General features: G+C 41.2%; 1 protein-coding gene across 3 annotated transcripts in view; it reads right to left on the bottom strand.

Annotated features, from left to right (window-relative positions):
• Positions 1-18,473, bottom strand: part of CRIM1 (cysteine rich transmembrane BMP regulator 1) — a 170,631-nt gene extending 152,158 nt beyond the window's left edge. The window contains exons 1-2 of one of the 3 annotated variants that reach the window (XM_027681615.1): positions 17,766-18,473; positions 3,772-3,945 (exon numbers count right to left, since the gene is read on the bottom strand). In XM_027681615.1, the coding sequence (XP_027537416.1) occupies positions 3,772-3,945; positions 17,766-18,126 (535 nt within the window). In that variant the 5' untranslated portion in view covers positions 18,127-18,473. Of the gene's footprint in view, positions 1-3,771; positions 3,946-17,765 lie in introns of those variants that run through there. The other 2 variants (XM_027681617.1, XM_027681619.1) reach the window with 2 other exon arrangements.
• Between the last annotated feature and the right edge of the window lie 297 nt (positions 18,474-18,770).

Here is an 18,770-nt window from a genome sequence, read left to right as displayed (position 1 = left end):
CAGCACCCCTACAGAGGTTACATACATTTGAGCAGAGGTTAAAAAACCCTCTTCTCATTACAGCTTTCCTCAGAATAGGGTAAAGCAAGACTCAAGGAGACAAAATAAAGAACTTGGTTTTAGGTACTGTCAGTGACATCTAAACAATGTGACATTAGAGCCTATGCAGCCTGATTTCAGGAAGGGAGGACAGAAAAAGTTGCTTTAAGTGAACTGGGGTGCAAACAGGATGCAATAGGCAGGCAAAGAAAGCAAGAAAAGGAGACAGAGGAAGCTACAGGTAGAATGACATGTGAGAAACCCAGGAAGGCAGGCAGACACAAGCCAACAGGGCAAGAAAGATCCTACATGAAGCTAATGAGAAAACTTTGGGTTAGCAAAGTAAGCAAGCTAGAATTGACACCAAGCCCAGAAGGGAAGACCACACACAGCCTGAAAAGCTTAAGACAAACCAGATAAAGAAGAAAGATGACTGCAATGGCTCTTTGAAAGGGAAGGTGTGAGCACAAAAAGACACAACGAAACGAAATACATGCAAAACTCCAATCCCTTAGTGCATTCTCATCCAGAAATGGGACTCCAGATTTCAGGTCAGTGTTTGTTATTTGTCAGGTTGTATTTACAGAACAGATTCCTTATCTGCAGGCTTTCAGTGAGCAGTGCAGGTTGATAGAGGTAATGCTATGCATTAGGCCCAGCATCTCTTGTGACTGGACGTATGTATACTTAGTATGGTTGGGCAGACTAACTGCACTCTCCCTTCTTTCAAGGAAACAAAAAAAAATTCCAACAAAAGAAAGGGTGCTGTAGTAATTTTCTAGGTTCCAGTTTATCACATATTCTGTAACATTACAAATCTATTTCAGCTGTGCTTTTAACAACAATATTGCCATAAAAAAATAAATTCCCTTGATAGGTAGGACCTTCCTCCTTCACGATTATCTTCATAAGTACAAGGAAAGCTACCTAGCTACTTTACCCACTTTTCCCCTCAGCAGGATGGTGTTAAGTACTTTCCGTTCCCTCAGTTGTGTTATGAAAGTTCATCAACATGTGAATGATACACAAACTTATAATGAATATCAAAAATCTTGCAGAGAGATATGTAACTGAATAACAAAATATTTTGAATTATGTTATATTCTCAAAGTAGAAAACTCATGGAACTAGCTGCTTAGATGGCACTTTTCCTCTTACAGTTTCCTTCAAAAACTGATTATGTTGTATCCATCATTCAGGTGCTCAACTTACGTCTTTTTAATCACACTCTGTATTTAATTATCCATGCAAAGTGGGGTGAGGAGAGGGAAGTTATACTATCCTCCCTTGGTCCCACTTTCCATGGCAACAGATTCTATTAGAGTATTTAAAGATTTAAATTATTAGTTTCAAATCTTCCTGCTATTATCTTTAACAGACAAGCCAAAAGAGTGAAGTATACATCAGTACTTTGAATTTCAGGAAAATCTTAATTTGACATATTTAACAGATCTTATGAATCATCCCTTTTTACATGACACTACAGTTTAAGATTTAGTTTGCCTTTCAAGAAACTGAAAGATTTCTTTATTTTAACATGCTCAGAGAGCCCTCTGGTTTGCATACTACCTAAGCCATGTTTCAGGTGGAGTTTCCAAATGGATGAATTCCACTTTCAGACTATTAAACTTTGAAAGCCTGAAATATTCAAACAGCAAATACTGGCTCAGACACACAAAAGTGTCTATTCCATTTTACCTAAGAGACTTGGCTTGCTTAGCAAACAGGGACGTGGCAAGCACTAGTGGAAAAAAGTTATTCTTCTTTTCCGTTAGCTTAGGTACAGGATGAAGCATTACTTTGGTTTTAATTATCAAAACAAGAACTAATGCATTTAAAGAAACAACGTCTATTAGCAGTTAGCATTCAATTACCAATCCTAGTTGGAGAAAGAGGGAGTAAGCACTTACAGTGTAAGACACAGTAGGCAGATTTGACAGATTACATCTGTCAAATGCAGAAATCAAAGTTACATTATGACTTCTGCCCATCTATAGGAAATACAAAGGGATTTAACTTTCGACATCCCTCAGTGGTACCGTTGGGCAATCTAAGGATGAAAATGCAAATCCACACTCTTATGAGTAAAAGCTGGACTGTTATAACACTAAAGTTGTAACTGCCAGATTTCTGGTATTTAAGTATACCATTGTTGTTTCAACACTTGCACATCCTTCCAAATTGTGAAAGATTAAAAAGTCAACAGGTCAATGCTTCTACTGGTGCCCTATAGTCTGAGGCTTTGGAAGAACACCCTTCCCACTCCCCAGGGAAATAAAACCAAGAAAACAAATTTAAAGTTAAAAAATTACACCTCTGAAAAAATAACAGAACCATTGCTCTTATACCAAAGAGTTCCCAGATAGAATATCGTTACGTCATGGCTAAGTATAAAATGCTGTTCTTCTTAGAACGGAAATTTAGCTGAAACAAGAGATTGCAAGTGGCACAAAGAATCAACCTGCTTTAGCTATGCCGTTTCACAAATTACATCCATTTCTTCTGAGGCTGCAAAGTACAGAAAGGCAACCCACAGCAGATTTTCATAGTGAGTTAAACACATGATGAATTGTCATGCCAATGGAGTCCTGCTGAACTACTACAGACTTAGTCACACATTCACAAGTTAAAAAAGAACTGGTGAGCAAGATTACTTAGGAACCCATGCTACTGCCCACGACTACAGCAACAAAAGACGAGAGGCTTGGCCTCTGCTCTTCCTAGAGCTAAAAAAGAAACCACAAAAAGCCCAGATAAAGCACTTGTATGCCTCTAGTGAGCAACATCATGACCAATGATCATGCTTCAGCAGTTTCCCACAAGATCTCCTTGTTTAAAGTCTGTAGCTCAAAAACAATTTTCTTATCACAAAAGAAATACAACAGATGACATCATATCACCCTTCCTTAACTCAAAGATAGTAACCTTAAATATAGCCAGTAGCCGTATCAATACATTCACTTCTGCAATAAGACTTTAGGCATTAAAGTTTAAAGAAGACTAATAATGCATGTCCATTACAGCATCACAGAAAGGGTCCAAGATAACTTTTGATAACTGTTGAAAACAATCCTAGAAATACACCACAAAAATTTAATTCCAGCCAGATATATTTGAGCCAACTCATTTCCAATTCAGCCATAATCAACAAAAAGAATAAACAAAACAAACATGGATGTATGCAGAAGCATAAACATAAAACATATCAGGCCTAATGAAAATCTAATCAAAGAAACATATAAACTGTAAAATATGAGCATTAAGGTAATGTTACATTATGTAAACTTAAAGAAAATAGCAATTCATGCATTCATATAATAAAAGATACAAGTATAATCAATAACTACTACTTTTTCTAGGCCTTTACTACTAAAATCCACTGCATTTATTCATGGTTCAGTCATATCAATACATCTAAAGTGAGTATTTCACACTGCTTTACAGCTAACAATATGCAAAGGTAGCTACCATGAACTACAAACAGAACCATTTAGTCTTAAAATCTGCAAACATCATAGCACACAAATCACAAAGTATTAGTTTCTTCCATTCTTAAACTTAAGCACTTGGAACGTCAAGCTTACTGAGGTACACCCCTTTTCTGAAAAGTACAAGACCATGTGTATCTGAAACTAAACAAGTAATCCTAAAACATATTATACTACATTCTAGTTTTTCATCAACTGCACAGAAAAAATTACTAACTCTGAATTACTGAAGATGAGTGCTTACCTTCAATCCTTTTTAAGGCCGACAGACAAGTATCCCGGCTTGGAAATTCAAATGGATTATTACAGGTCCGAATGGTGTCACATTCGCATTTCCCATTGATTATGTTACAACCTGTTATAAGGTTTTCATTGCATGGTTCAAATCCAAGAAGCTGATCGTCATCCCAGTTTTCATCTAAAATAAACAAACAAACTTGCTCACTATTGGATTTCAGCTGCAGTATATAAATTCGGCTGCTTTGGAGTTGTGTGCAATTCACATCAAGTTCAACATAACGCTAGACAGAAGATAACAGATTAAAAAAATAATGGATTAATATAAGCAGTGGGATTTGCCAAATACCATGTTTCACAGCTATTCTATTGCCCATTTTGCTACAGCAACTGGCATTGTTTACCTTCCATCTGTACGAAAAACTATGTCATCTCAGAGAAATGCATAGCTGTAGTACAAATGAGTGCTATTCTAACAGAAATAACTTTTGCAGGCAGTTGAGTTATATTTATAATGGAAGTGAGAACATTGGACAGAATATGCAGCTGTTATAGAAGTCAAAATTGAGTCAGAAAGAGAGCATTTTAAAAGAGGATTAAAAAATGCATCATATAGAATTCACTCCACGGAGATAACTTTTCATTACAAAAATGCTGCAAGATGCCAGACCTCTGATTCCATTATATGACCAAAAGCGAGTTTTCCAGCAGTCCTGGATTATCATACATATTCTAGGAGAATTGATCAAGCACACTGCACTCCATGCTGTCAAGGGGTTGGGGATAGTTGGGCCAGAATGAGTCCCTCTGCTCAAATAACTGTGCCTTTTGAATCAGTCCCATCAAATATGTGTAACTGGTTTTCCCACTACAAAAATGCCAATTTTCCTTTTAGGAGGCTCCAGAAAGAGATATAAATCCAGTCAATCCAGAATTTCAGTAAGATTACCAGTTCTACAAAATCTCAGTTTTCTTCGGTCAAGTTCACATAACAGCAACATCCCACCAACTCAGAAGTTCAAGCAAGACAGAATCATAAAACAGCCTGGATTGTAAGGGACCTTAAAGATCACCTAGCTCCACTGCCCCTGCCATGGGCAGGAACACCTTCCACTAGACCTAGGCTCAAAGCCCCTTCCAACCTGGCCTTGAACACGTCCAGGGATGGGGCATCCACAACTTTTCTGGACAACCTGTTCTAGTGCCTCACCTCCCTCACAATAAAAAATTTCTTCTTAATATCTAATCTAAACCTACTCTTTTTCATTTTAAGCCATTCCCTCTTGTCCTATCACATGCTTTTTACGCAAGACTGAAAAAACTAAACTAGGCATTAGGTATTCTCTGCTACAGAGCACCAGATAATTTTCCAAGCTTGTCTGTCTATAAAACAAGTACTACAAAACGGCCACACAAAATCCAGACTTCTAGTAATGACAAAAGGAACAAATAGATATTTTCAATCTTTACATCCTTATATTCAACAGTAGCACTCACATTGTGTGTTCTAAATAGTTTACCCCAATTTTATATACTAGCAACAAGCAAGTTTCCAATACAGATCCTGCCAAGATACACTTCGAAAAAGTTAAACCATCTTCCAGTTACGAAGGGTAGGTTTTTTTGTTGTTGTTGGGGTTATCAAAAGCTGTCCTCTGGTATGAAAGGCCACAGCCAAATACAAACTGTTTGTCATTCAGTAGTCTCATGCTCAACCATAGTCCGAAAATCTATAGTAAATAACAGTATATGCACATATATGCTGAGGTTGGCATGTAAGTTCTGTTCACTCAGAAACATGAAGAATATCTGCTAACCTGCAGTTTTTCCTGTTTTAGGAAAAATAAAAAAACACCACCTGGAAAGAGCTGTTTACCAGTTCAGTACTGTACATGATCTACAGGAAGTGTCACAGTAGATTCTCACAGGTATATTTCTCCCTGTATAACCAACTGCGTGCTTTCTGTTATGAGCTGGCAAAGTATCCTGCTGAAATAAAGAACTGACAAACAACAAAGTCAATTATAGACATGAAGATGGGAATCTCCATGGGAACTTCATGTTCTTCTACTCCATAAAAATAGCAAAGGAAGAGCAGTCATTAACCCCAGGAAGTAATTTTTTTTTTTAGCTAATGTTAACCTATCATCCCATACAGCAACTGTATCAATGAAAGTCAAAGGAAGTGCAGAAGTTCCTGAAGAGAAACTATTAAAATTCTTTCAAAAAAAGATGCCCCTTTAGCAATGCTTAGGACACTTTCATCATGAGGAGGCCATGCATGCAGAGGGAAAAAAAAAAAGTCCTGAGAATTTGGAGAACAATAATACATCCTGTTTTTGAGAAGCCGGAATACAGCCTGGACAACTTGTATTTTAGAAATCACAGCAGTAATCCACGTAACGAAAAGAACAAAAGCTACATCTACGGTCCAAGACTCACTGCTTCAAAGTCTGTAACCTCAGGCACTACAGCTTCATCCAGATCAGTCTAACAAAATGCTTTAGGTTGCTCCCTGTTTCTGACACATGGGCTCTCCTCCCATATCTCTGGGTGCAGGACAGAGCCCAGCTAGCCTGGTGGTTGCAGGGCCAGAGACAGTGCCTGTGCTCTCACCCCCACAGTCCCAAGCCTCCCAGGCCACTGAAGTGCAGACAGCTGGCGATGCACTTGGTGCTTTTCTAACAAACCAGTTCAGAGAGTTCATGCTGCTTTGCCCTGTGGTATTTCAGCACTAGATCTTCTCAAGGCTGACAGATCAGCAGGATCCCTGTCACACAAAAGCTGCTCACCTCACATAAGGTGGGACTCACCTGGCACGGAAAGCAGTCACCCCTTATCTATGGCAGAACGTATCGATGCAGATGCACTGCACACTGTGGCACTACCCACCCTGATTTCAGGGACAGGTTAGTGGTTGATACCTGCTGCCTCTCAGGGCTTCCTAGAAAAGGCGGTACACAGAAAGCACATGGCCCAGTAGTAGGTGCACCTAAAGTCTTCAGTGTCACACACCTCAATTAGCTCAGTAGCCATTTAAGAGGACAGAAGAGAAAACCCCCAGTAATACTTGCAGACTATACTTCTAACACCTTCTGAATCTTGAAACAAGGTATTTTTCATTACTTGGTGTGAATACAAAAGTTACATTCAGACAAGAAGTATGCAAATCCAGTTTTAGCCTGCACATCTTCTACCAGCCTGCTTTTCACACAAGTTCATTTAGAAACAAGATTTCCATCAATGAAGGAGCAAACACGTAACAGGAGCTTATTTTAGTTTAGTAAATCAATGCAAAGTCTAGAATGATTTTTCATGCAGACTTAAGACTTTTTTTCCTAGTTGATTTTCTCCTTCTATGAACAGAATTTCAAGGTCCTATTAAATGAATAATTGTTTACCACTTAGAGAAATCTTCAGACATCACATCAATATAGGCAGAACAAAATTCCCTGGAATGGGAAGTACAACCAGATGAAAGCATTCACATGAGGGATGTAGCTCAATTGTCTCACTTCAATTCAAAGCTTAGGTTACTTGATGCAAAGGCATCCAGTGCTGTCCTTGGTGCAGATAAATGGTAGTCCAGTAGAGCAAGCTTGCTCCTTTAGAGGTCAGCAATACTTGAACTGACAATGGAATCATGTTTTGAACAAAACATATAACCTAGCCTCTATTACTCCCAAAAGTCATGACGTCCAGTGGACTATTCCAGAAAACAAACTTTTACACACCAGTAATTTGTGACCTGGGACAGTTCATGAACTATTCCAAGCTGTAGCACAAACATTTTCCTGCATGCTCTGCTTCACCTTCTCTACGGCTTCCTTTTCAGGATACTGGTCTTTCATGCCTCATCTCAGATATCTGAATTATATGAAGGAATACACTGAGATATGATAAATTGTCAAAGCTTTACTTCTCTGCAGGCAGGGCTGACAAAACCCAAATGTAGGAATCTGAGTCTGTTAAGCCTTGGTATGCACATCTTATCTCCTAGCTGACTTCTAGTACACCCAAAAATACAAAAATCAAGTAGGTGTTTAACATTCTTTAGTGTTTAGAAGCAATCCAGCTGAAAAGAAGCCCAAGTATACTGCTAATTTTCATCCAAACTGATCTTTGTTTAGCTGTCCACCACCTCATTGTGCCAGCATGATCAGGTAGGGACAAAAAAAGGAAGGTCATATTTTTTAGCAGCCCTGAGCTGTCAATGGACTCTTGTTATACAGTCAGTCACTTAAGTACCTTTTGCACACACACCTTAAAGCAGTTCAAATGCTCCTAGCAGGCTGGTAACTACAGCTTCAAAGTAATTTCTCTTTCAAACAATTTCTATCTACATGCAGATCCCCACTCTTTCCAACTCAATCAGGCAAGTTGCCTTTTCAGATAATAACACAGTTCTGCATTTACTCATATCAAAGTTAAGTCCTGGACATAATACCTTTTTACCTCTTCTAAGTGTGCTTTCATACCATAAGGAAGCCATGGGAGGAGAGATTTCTCATTGATTTCAAACTTTTTTCATTTTCTTCTATCATTCATATAATCACTTGCTTTCTGCAAAGCAAACATTTCAGCTTGCTAAAAATTCATGTACTGCTCTGGGTTGCTGAACTCCCAAGTCCTGTCATAGCATGCATCTAAAAGTAGAGAAGAGGATTAAGGCATTAACAAGTTGAACAAGAGGTCCTTAAACAAGTCCAGTCTAGGAAACAGTCAGAGAAATATATATCTCCTGGCAAGCAGCATTCCATCACTTCTTTCATACTAAAATCTTACATACCAGCACTCAAAACACAGCACCATGCAAGGCATGATGCTCACGATTGAAGCATTTATCATCTTCACCTGAAGAGCTGCTTGTGTTTTCAAAAGAGCGTGTAACTGAAAAACTAACTTTAAGCCTTATTTTTAAGGCACACAGTACCTCACTATAGTTACATTTACTGTCTCCATACGCAAAAGATCATCTCAAAACAGGTGCAAGCTAAAAGTACAAGAAGAGATCTTTTCAGAGAGTCCTTCTCCATTGCTTAAACTTTTGCTTTCCCTTCTTTCAAGTTCTCAATTCCTTCTGCCCAGCAGAGAAACTTCTCTTTTGTGTCCTGTCCCAACCCTTCTCTTTCTTTCTGGGCATTTAAGGAATATCAGCTATTGTTTGGAAAATGCTATACTGTTCTCCTTCACTCTTTATAAAAGATAATGCATCACCTCAAACCAGCAAACAACACACTGAAGCGGTCACTAAAATATCACTGTTGAAAAGTACTGGAGTGAATTGAGTGAACTCCCATAATTTACATTTAACAGCAGCATCTTACTCAGCTATTTCCACCTTTTTTTTTTTAGCATGACAGGTAGGTCTCAGGATGCTGAATGAGCAAAGAGTCATTGCTGGTCTGAAAGTGAAATAGTCCAAGTCACATCTTACAGACTCTTGCATCCTTTTAGATCCTGCATTTGAAGGAGGAGAAAGAAGGGTTTCACAGTGACATAGAAGCAATCCTTACTGAGACTGGCACTGCCCTCTGGAAACAGGTGGAGGAAGAACCTTTCAGAAGCTCCTCCATCAAACCAGACCCAAGGTCTGAGCCCCAGCACTCCAGCACACTGGACTACACAACAGCATTTTCAAATCAGTGGTATTCATTAAGATGGTATGAGACTCTAAAAGGATCCTAGAGACTTGCTAAAATAAAAAAAGGAAATACTTCTTGCCAGTAGGCTTTGGCTTCTCTTTGAACAGGAAAAAAGAACGATGGAAAGGAAATTCATGTTTTGGAGGAGCTGAACAATAGAAATGACTAATCACCACTAAAGAATGCTTGAAACCCAGCCCCAGACCTTGAAAAGCAGCAGAAGGGAAGACTAGCCTTGAAGTGAGTTTGAGCTCATATACTGGCTTCAAGCCTTTTCCCTCTCACAACTTATTCCTTCACTGAAGTCATGAATCAAGGACTACAGCCGGCAGAAACTTTTGTGGCAAGACACACAGCTGAGAATTTTGTGAGAAAGCATTTTTTCCACCTTTTGGAAGGGCCTACTTTCCAAGACCCAGTCTTTATGTGGAATGTACAGCAGTACAAAAGGGTTTTGCAGCTACCTGAGAAAATTTCTAGGCAAAGCTAGAAAGCAAAACTATACCATAACATTTAGATACCTCAGGAACACACATATATGTAAGTCTTGTCTAAAATCTGACTGCCTGCTTTAGCTTATCCAAAATAGAGCATGCATCTCAAGTGATCAAATCCGCAATGTAGTGAGAAAGATTTTCACTGCAGCAGCTCTGCATGTGTCTCAAGACAGTTATTTCATATTAAGGAATGCAGAAAGTATTTAAACAGACCAGCTTTCCACTCAATTATCAGAAACTCCACAGAAGCCTTGAGGAAGGCAAGGAGATAAATGGAAATGTTAAGTGAAGCATGTGATGTGGAAAACTATTTCAGGTTTTAAAGTTTTCCCTTCCCCACACTATCTGGAATATTTTAGTTCTCTAAGTACCACCACCTGCCTCTCTTTTTTTATTTTTGGTGGGGGGAGTGGAGGTGGGGAGAGGATGGCTGGGGGAGGAAAAGTGTGTTTGGATGGCTTTTGTTTTTTCAGGACTTTCACTATTAGGGCTTCCTACAATAAAACTGAATGGTACTTCCAATAGCCTTCCTTCCCCAAAGATGGTCTGAAATGATAAATCATTGGTTCTGAAGTCTGACCCCTATGCATTTACACACTTGAAAAAAGACAAATAAATTATTTTAAACCTATGACTAGAACCATATTTTCTTTGCAAACAGCTGACTGAAAATACTACACCATGTCTCAGGGTTTAATTGATCAGAGATTGCCTCTGCCAGTACTGCCCTGATCAGAATGAGCACAGACAGCAATATTTCAGCTGTTGTAGGAAATTTTTCCTCTAGCTCTAGAACACTCTTTATAAAAATAATTGCTAAGGCCTCAGAAGAGGGCCAAACCTTCATAACCATTTTCCAAAGGAGGCTAAAATTCCAGTTTTTTAAGTTGCTCTCTGCACCCACACACTTCAGAAGCCTGCATGTACAGCAGCACGCATCAGCTTCACTGCAAACAAGTAGTTGGCTGGCTGCTTGCTGCAGCTGCTAGGCAGAGGCAAAGCTGACAGGAGTAGGAAAAGTTTTTCCAAAGACAAATTCTGGAACAAGGCTATGAATTGAGCAAACTATACCAAGAACAGTCCACACTATTAGAAGAAACACAATATCTTAAATATTTTGCCACTTTTGCCCCCAGTCATTAATGCAGCATCACTGAACACCATAATTGCAAGACGTTTCAGAGGAATTGCACTCAACTTCTTAGCTACAGGAGACTACAGGAGAAACTCTACCCTGGATTTAGAACTAGCCTCAAGGTTTTTTTCTTTTTCTAAAACCCAAGCTAGAGATAGATGTAAAATTTGGTGTTTCTATTATGAAAGCAGCACATTTTACATTACCACGTGTAACACCATTATCAGTATGACCCCAGACTTTTATCAACAGCCCATCAGCGAGAGGAAAAAAATACCTCCAACATGCTCACATCCATCCTTTCTGAAAAAATCCTGAAGGGAGTATCACACAGCCTGTAGCAAAACACTGAAGTTTAATTCATTTCAAGGATAAGTGACCCAACAGAATGGGCTCTCTTGGATTCAGAAACATCACACTTGCTAGTTTTTCTTCACTAATACCAAAAAAACCCCTTCAAACAAACAAACAAAAACAACAAACAAACAAACAAAACCAACAAAACAACCACCAATTGAAGCCTAACAGTATCACAGTAGCTGGCTATATAAGGCTTAAAGCTTAGGAAATGAGTAAGAACATGGGAATTGGTGCATGCCTGTGAGCCAGTGCTTTTCCTTCTGTTCACAACCCTGTGTTCCCGTTTGTTTTCCTATTAAAGACTTGTAGGCTCACGACCCACAAGGCGTTAGTGATTTGCAGATTCTGAAGTTAAGTGCCCAGTACACCCAGTGAATGCTGCTAGGGAGGGAATACTGCCCCTGGTAAAGGTGTGAACTGCTTCCATTCATCTCAAAACATTACTGAGGATTTACTTTCCCCTGACAAGGCCAAACTAGTCTGTTCAGACAAGAGCTCCCTCAGGGACCATCTTTTAATCCCTATGCTTATGTGGAATTTAATCTAGATATCTTTTACCCAAAGTTATCTTCCAATCTTAGTTTATGTTGGTAAGTTTGTCCACATACATAAGCTTTCCATGTCAGTGTCAGTCAGTCATTTTTCAAATTCCAGTATTGTAAGGCTACACAACTGGTGTCACTCAAAGTCTCAGGCAAAACCGTGAGTTCACCATTTCCAAGTTTACATTCCCTGTGGATTAAATGCATTCTCAAATGAAAGCAGTTTATAAGTCACAAGAGACATTTAATAGGTCACCTCTACAAAGTATTTAATCCATTAAAACAGAGAAACATTGGGTTCTGTCTGCAAGATACTATAAACTTTACTTATTGAGATGAAGAATGCTTGAGGGGGGCACAAAGGAAGGAAGGGAAGAGGAAAGCATTTTTGAACCATATTAATGGATTAATTATTGCATAATATGCCTGTCAGTAAAATGACATTTTGCTTGACTAAGTACTAGGCAAGAAGTTAAATTATGCAAGAATCCTTGAATCAGCTAGAGAGTACTTAAGCTAGCAAACATGCCTAGGGGGAATTTTAAGGTAGCTTAAAAAAAAAAAAAATCTTTATAAGCAGCATGATTTTGGGGAACTTGATGAAATAACCGTTTTCTATGTGGAAAAATTCACATAAGTAGAGGATGCTTACGAAAGATTTTAAAAAGTAAAAAAAATTAAAAGAGAATATTCCTCTTACAGAAGTTAAAACATTTAGTAATCCAGCCTATCCATGGTGAGATTTCTAGCTTTGAACTAACTGTGCTGATCCACAACAGCCAAAGCCTATCAATTATTGCATCAATATCCCTCCTCATATCTGTTAGACTCTTCCATTTAATTTTTGTTGAAATACTGGAACAAAGTGATTTCTAAAATCATAATATGATGCCCACAAACAGAGAGGAAGCCATTTCCAAGTCAAATAAGCACCTGATCCAATTCAAATTCCATGCCACACTCAAAGTTACATGTTCTTACTGATGTTGAGATTTCCACATTGACAGAATACAGAGTAGAAATAGCTTATAAACTATCCAGTCTGTGCATAGAGAAGACAGCATGCTCCTAGTGTTTTCTGGTGGGGGGGAGTAAGGGAAGGGGACTCTTAAATTTGATCAAGAGTAGCATATCAGAAGCTGAACATTCACCAGAGAACTACTTCTCATTCCAGTTTCAAAAGTTAAATAATTTTTGTGATGATTTTCTTTTTTGAAAACATGAATAATTTTTCCATTTGTTTCCCTGATAGTCTGGATTGCTGATAGCCTTTGAACAAAGTATTTTGACTGCCTTCATGCCAACAACCATTTGGTGCACCACTTAATACTGATGAAGTCCCCAACTACATCATCAGTTCTAACACTTGATTTACTGGAGAAAGTTCTCTGTGCACACATGGACATCAGAACCACTTGGATATTTCCCCGGTCACTCACTACATAACAAAGTGAGGAAAAAAACAACCTAACAAAAAGATAAGAAACCTGAGCAATGTTATTCTAGTCCAAACAGATATAAACTGGGTTACCGACATGTGACTTCTCAATTACTTGAATTTCAGTAACTTGTACTGAAAGCAAAATACTGCCTGATGTTTAAAGGTCTGGACTGCAAAGGCAAGAAGCCAATCATGTTGTATACAAGTCTATCTGGAGACAAAGCATCAAGTTGAGGGCTTTGGGTCCATTGCTCCATTAGATAGACAGCACAGCACTGAAAACAACTGAAAACAAAATTCTCCTAAGGTACTAGTTACAGAAGTTACAAGTATCAGCACTACTTGTGATAAAAATACTATCAAGTCTGTAACCAAGTTATTCTTACTTCAGAAAAGCAGGAAAGAACTCCATTAGCATACATGTAAACCAGTGCCTGAACAAAGCAAAACAAAAATAAGCTTAGGTTTCCTCTTCCAAATTTGAAAAAAAAGCTGGGTTTTCAAAATTTCCTTTCTTCTCACAAGCTCCAGTTTCACTGTGCTTTGGTTACATACAATATATTGTGCCCTTACGTATTTCTAAGAGAGGAAGACTAGTACACAGCAGGCTTTAAGGTGGGGAAAGGGACAATGGACACATCCAAGCTCTCCCAACTTGCCGCAACAAGGAGTGAGACAGACTGTAATGCTCCAAGCTCCCAAAAAGATGCAGTTCAGTAAATGAGACTAGGATTAGCCACAGGAAGGCAAGCTTCTGCCATTGTACTAGGAGATTAACCTACATACTTTCCCAATACTTGCCTAAAATCTGCTACAGTAGCTTTCTCCTGGTCCCAAGGGAGCCCCAGCACAGAAGCTATGCACTAGGCAGAGAAGCCTCAAGTATTCAAGGCAAGCCTTAAACTACCTACAGTAAGCAAAAAGAATACAGCAATAGCTGTATCCCCCATTCCCTCAAATAAACAAACACACCCAAACCCCACTAAAAACAAAACAATAAACCAAAACCAAACAAAGTACTAGATATTATTGGTAAGTTACTGGCACAGAAATACCTTCTTTTAATATGTATCTAGAGGCTAATTTATATGGAAGTATATCATAAAAGAAACTTAAAAACACAGTGAGATTAGGAGTTTTGTTAACTAAGCATTTCAAATATATTACAAAAATGTGTTTCTATTACTCAGTTAAAAATAATTTCAGCTCATTTTCAGTGTTATATTATATGCTATTGTCATGTCTTTGAAGAGTTTAGCATAGTAACCTAGGCCACTTCATCCAATAGCACCAGAGAAGCATGGTAAATGAAACAAGAAGAGTGTCATCACAAGAATGCCTTCACAGAGTAACCAAACTTCTTTAGCAGAACTTTTCCGAGGCTCTCTGATCCCCGAGGAAGCCAGAGCCCTGCCCAGCTGCACTGCAGGAGAAGTCAAGGCTAAGGTGTTTCTGGAGAACTTCAGTCTAATTCAGTAGTGGCTCTAGGACTACCTTCAAAGGCAGAGCAAGGGGCAGTTCCTGCTTTGCACTCAAAATTTCTCAATGCTCAGACTCTTTGGAAGGGGCTATAGGCTCTCAACACACCTCATCAAACCAATCCAGCAGCATCCCTATAAAGCCAACACATGCTGGAGCTGTGCAAACTCTCTCAGGAATGCCCTTCAGAAGTAGCCACCAGGGGAAGCTGACCTCAGAACTGTTTACTAAGGGTGTAAGTGCATTCAGGAAGGGTATTTACCTACTTTGGGATAACGAGACAAACTGAGCCTTAGAACTGCATAGAGATGTGAATAGTTAAGGTGGTGACACGAATGAGAACTTCCTTCAGGTTTTAGAAGGATAAAGAAAAAACAAAAAGCAACTTCAGAGCCAACAACAGCTTTCACTAATAAACAGTGCTTTAACAAAGAACAGTCCATTTGTAATTTCAGAAAGAGAAGCTACCAGTAACAGATGCCACAGAGACTCCTCCATCAAGTGCTATAAACTAACTCATGTCAATTGCATTAAATACTATAACTAAGTTATCAAACAAGTATTTCTACCTGTTGCTATTTCAGCTCTCAGAGTTTTCTGTAGCCTAGTATGTGCCGATACTCCGAAATAAGACACCAATGAAGCTTCAAAACTGATACAAAAAACATGCTTATAACTGTAGCCAGTAGGGGTCATTTCAGTGTAAAAAACTGCAATGAAGAAAAGGCTAAAGACAGGAAGGAGAGCAAAACCATCGATTTCTATTCACGCAGTTCTGCAAGACATTTCCATTTCCTCCTCCCTGAACTGGGGTAGGAAAGGGTTTGCACTCCCAGTGGACAAGACAATTAAAAAAAGCAGCCTTTATTCTGTTAACAGATAACAGCATGGCTCACAGATCAGGCATCACTACCCTAGCCTGTTGCACATGTGCCTGTAAACTGCACAACTGTTTAGGTCATCACAATCAAAAAACCAGAGCTATTCAACCTCATTTTTGTGATCAGAGGCAGTACAGTAAGTCCCCTTTTATCCTTGCTGCCACCTCGTGCACAACAAGCACCACAAAGAACAGCAAATTGCTTCTGTTCCTTAGAATGAGGCAGTTTCCTGACAATTCAGTAATAGGTATTCCAGGACTATTTATTAGGCTGACAGTTCAGCTCAGCTGCTTTTCATTTATGAGAATGAAAATTAAATAGATAAGTTATCTCCTTGACTGTTCCTATAGGGACAGCTGGATCTAGTTCCTAACCACAACACTAATTGAAATGCAATCTTGCCAACAAATGCTTCACACTATTTTCTACAGTAAATGGGACGTGTTATGAGTTGAACTACAGCAACGTACAGATTGCATCACTTCAAAGGAATGAAATACTCTTAAACTGCCAGAGTTGTCCGTACTGTGATACAGTAAGGGAGTTGGAACATTAAGGCATTTAATGACTGCAGACTTTTAGTTCCTTTAACCACGGGGAATGGGGGAAGCTGTTTTAGCTAAGCTTTTACTTGAAAACACACGACAAAAGAAACTCCTCCAAAACCAGGTAGGTTTTAAAGTGCCTTTGGTTGTACTTTTCTGTTTATGAAAACTTTTCCAATACACGTTAAAAATAAGAGAGACCACAAGAATATACATATTCGCCAACATGGTCTCAACCAAGGTCTTCAAAAGACTTTAGGGCCATTTTTAATTGTTTAACAACACAGCTTTTAACCCTGGAACTTGTCCTACCAAAGCATAGCTGATGAGGCTGATGGCATTGGTTGTAGCACAGGCGGGACACATTGCCCTGCTCTGCTGTGGCTTGCAATTCATTGGTTATGCAGGCAAATGGAGTTTCAAACTAATAATGAGAGCCAGGACAAAGGTCAGCTGCCCACTAAAAATGACCGAGTTTAGCTTTCTCAAAATAGTGCATCATTTTAAATGCAAGTTTTTTGGACAGATGCTGCCTCACCAGCTCTCTGGACTTTCTACTGCCCTCTACCCGCCGAGAGGAGATCGCCTCCCTCTCCTTTTCCAGAACTGTCGAAGCTCCCGCTCCGAATCACATATACATTTATACATATCCCAAACTACTGGTTATTTGTAATCTCTTTAGAGCGCCATGTTTTGCCTCAACTTGGGGGGGAAAATGGAACTAGAGGTACAAGAGAAAGAGACTAAAAATTTGCCTCTGGCCTTTGTTAAATTATAACATACAAAAAATAAGTCTTAGGGACTCTGGTAGATACAAAATTTGAAGTGGGAGTGAACTCCTTTTGCATTTCATACCAATTCATCACCTCACCAAGTAGCTGGCAGGAAGATGAAGTGACTTTGAGAGGAGTTTTGCCGTGGGTATTTCTCCCACCCCCTGATGCCCCAGCAGGGAAAAAGACACCCCTTATCAAATATCGAGCAGGATGGACGGGGAGATATTAAATGACAGGAACAGGAAGGAAAACTTTACAACAGATGATCAGCCTTTGTTGCTTCCTTACAGAGGAGGGAATCCGGAACAGGCATCATGTGTGCACGACTGACCTCCGCCGATCTCCATCTGCCAAACCCTTCCCGAGTCCTTTATCAAGGAATTGTAGTTGGGCATCAGTAGCTGGTATAAGCTATTAAGCAAACCAGTAAGGCGCTACGGAAACAGAGAAATTGTACAGTCTTTACGAAAATTGAGTGTAAAACTTGTAAGTAGGGTTTTTTGGGTCTTTTTTTAGACAGGGAGGGTTAAAAAGACACGCTCGCAGATGGGACAGGCGGGTGGCGGGAAGGAAAGGAAGGCGCACCGGCGTCTAAGATGTCTTAGGCGCCGGTGCGCCCTCCTTCCCTTCCTGCCGCCTAGCGGGTACCCCCACCCCAGGGGATGGAGAGATAGATGGATGATGTCCCGCCGTCTCTCACCTTCGCAGACGCCCACTTCGTACTCGGTGATGGAGTCTCCGTTGAGCGGCGGCCGGATGACACAGCGCAAGCCCCGGTCGCAAGCCCCGTGCAGCCCATAGACTCCCCCGCAGCTCTCGTTCCGTTGCCGAGCGCACATGAAACAACAGCCGCAGATCCCCAGCACGATGCTACCGGGGCAGCTCTTCGGTTCTTCGCATTTGGATTCGTCGCAGGGTAAGCAGACGAGCGCCCGCGTCCCTGAGTCGCCCAGCAGCAGGGCCAGCAGAGCCAGCAGGAACAGCCACCCCGCCGCCGCCAGGTGCCAGCCGACGTCTCCGCCCGTGCGCCTCCTCCCCGCCGAGACCGCTGCCAGGTACATCCCAGCCGCCGCAGCCCGGCCTGGGCCGGGGGGGAGCCTCTCGGAAGCCCCCTCACCGGGCGGCGGACCCGAGCGCGCCGCGGCTCCTTCCCGCCGCCCCCGCCTCCGGCCCCCCGAGGAAAGTTTCCTCTCTCGGCGAAGGCGGCCGCTTCGGCCAAACTTCTCCTCCGGACGGCGGCTCCGCCCGCTGCCCCCTCCGGGAAGCGGCGTCCCTTAGTCCGTTCGTCCCTCACCCACCGGCTCCCGGTCCCGCGGCGCCGTCCGGTCGAGCGGCTACGAGCGAGCCCCGGCTGAAGCGGTGGCGGCTGCTGTGTCCCGCTCGCTGCCCGAGTCCCTACTCGCCTCCTGCCTGACTCTCGCCCCGCTCCGAGTGCGCCCTCTGCCCTTCCCCCATTGGGCGGTGACCGCCTTCGCACCGCCCCAGCTGCCGGGTTGCGCCTTCTCATTGGCTGCTGCCCATGCCGGCCCCGCCCCCTCCCTTTCCCGCCCCCCCGCAGCACCAGATCCCGGGGCTGGAAGAGGCGCAGCGGAGGCGAGGAGCAGCTTGGGCCCCACAGCGGTCGCCGCCACCGCCTCCCCCTGTCCCTCCCCTCCCCCTCCCGGGGCTCTAGGCGCGGAGCGGAGCGGAGTGAGGCGACGGCGCC

The sequence above is a fragment of the Neopelma chrysocephalum genome, unplaced genomic scaffold (genome assembly GCF_003984885.1).
Source record: "Neopelma chrysocephalum unplaced genomic scaffold, ASM398488v2 Primary Assembly neopelma1_61, whole genome shotgun sequence".
NCBI lineage: Eukaryota > Metazoa > Chordata > Aves > Passeriformes > Pipridae > Neopelma > Neopelma chrysocephalum.
The sequence above is the reverse complement of the archived record's forward strand: the minus strand, read 5'-3'. Positions and strand labels throughout refer to the sequence as shown.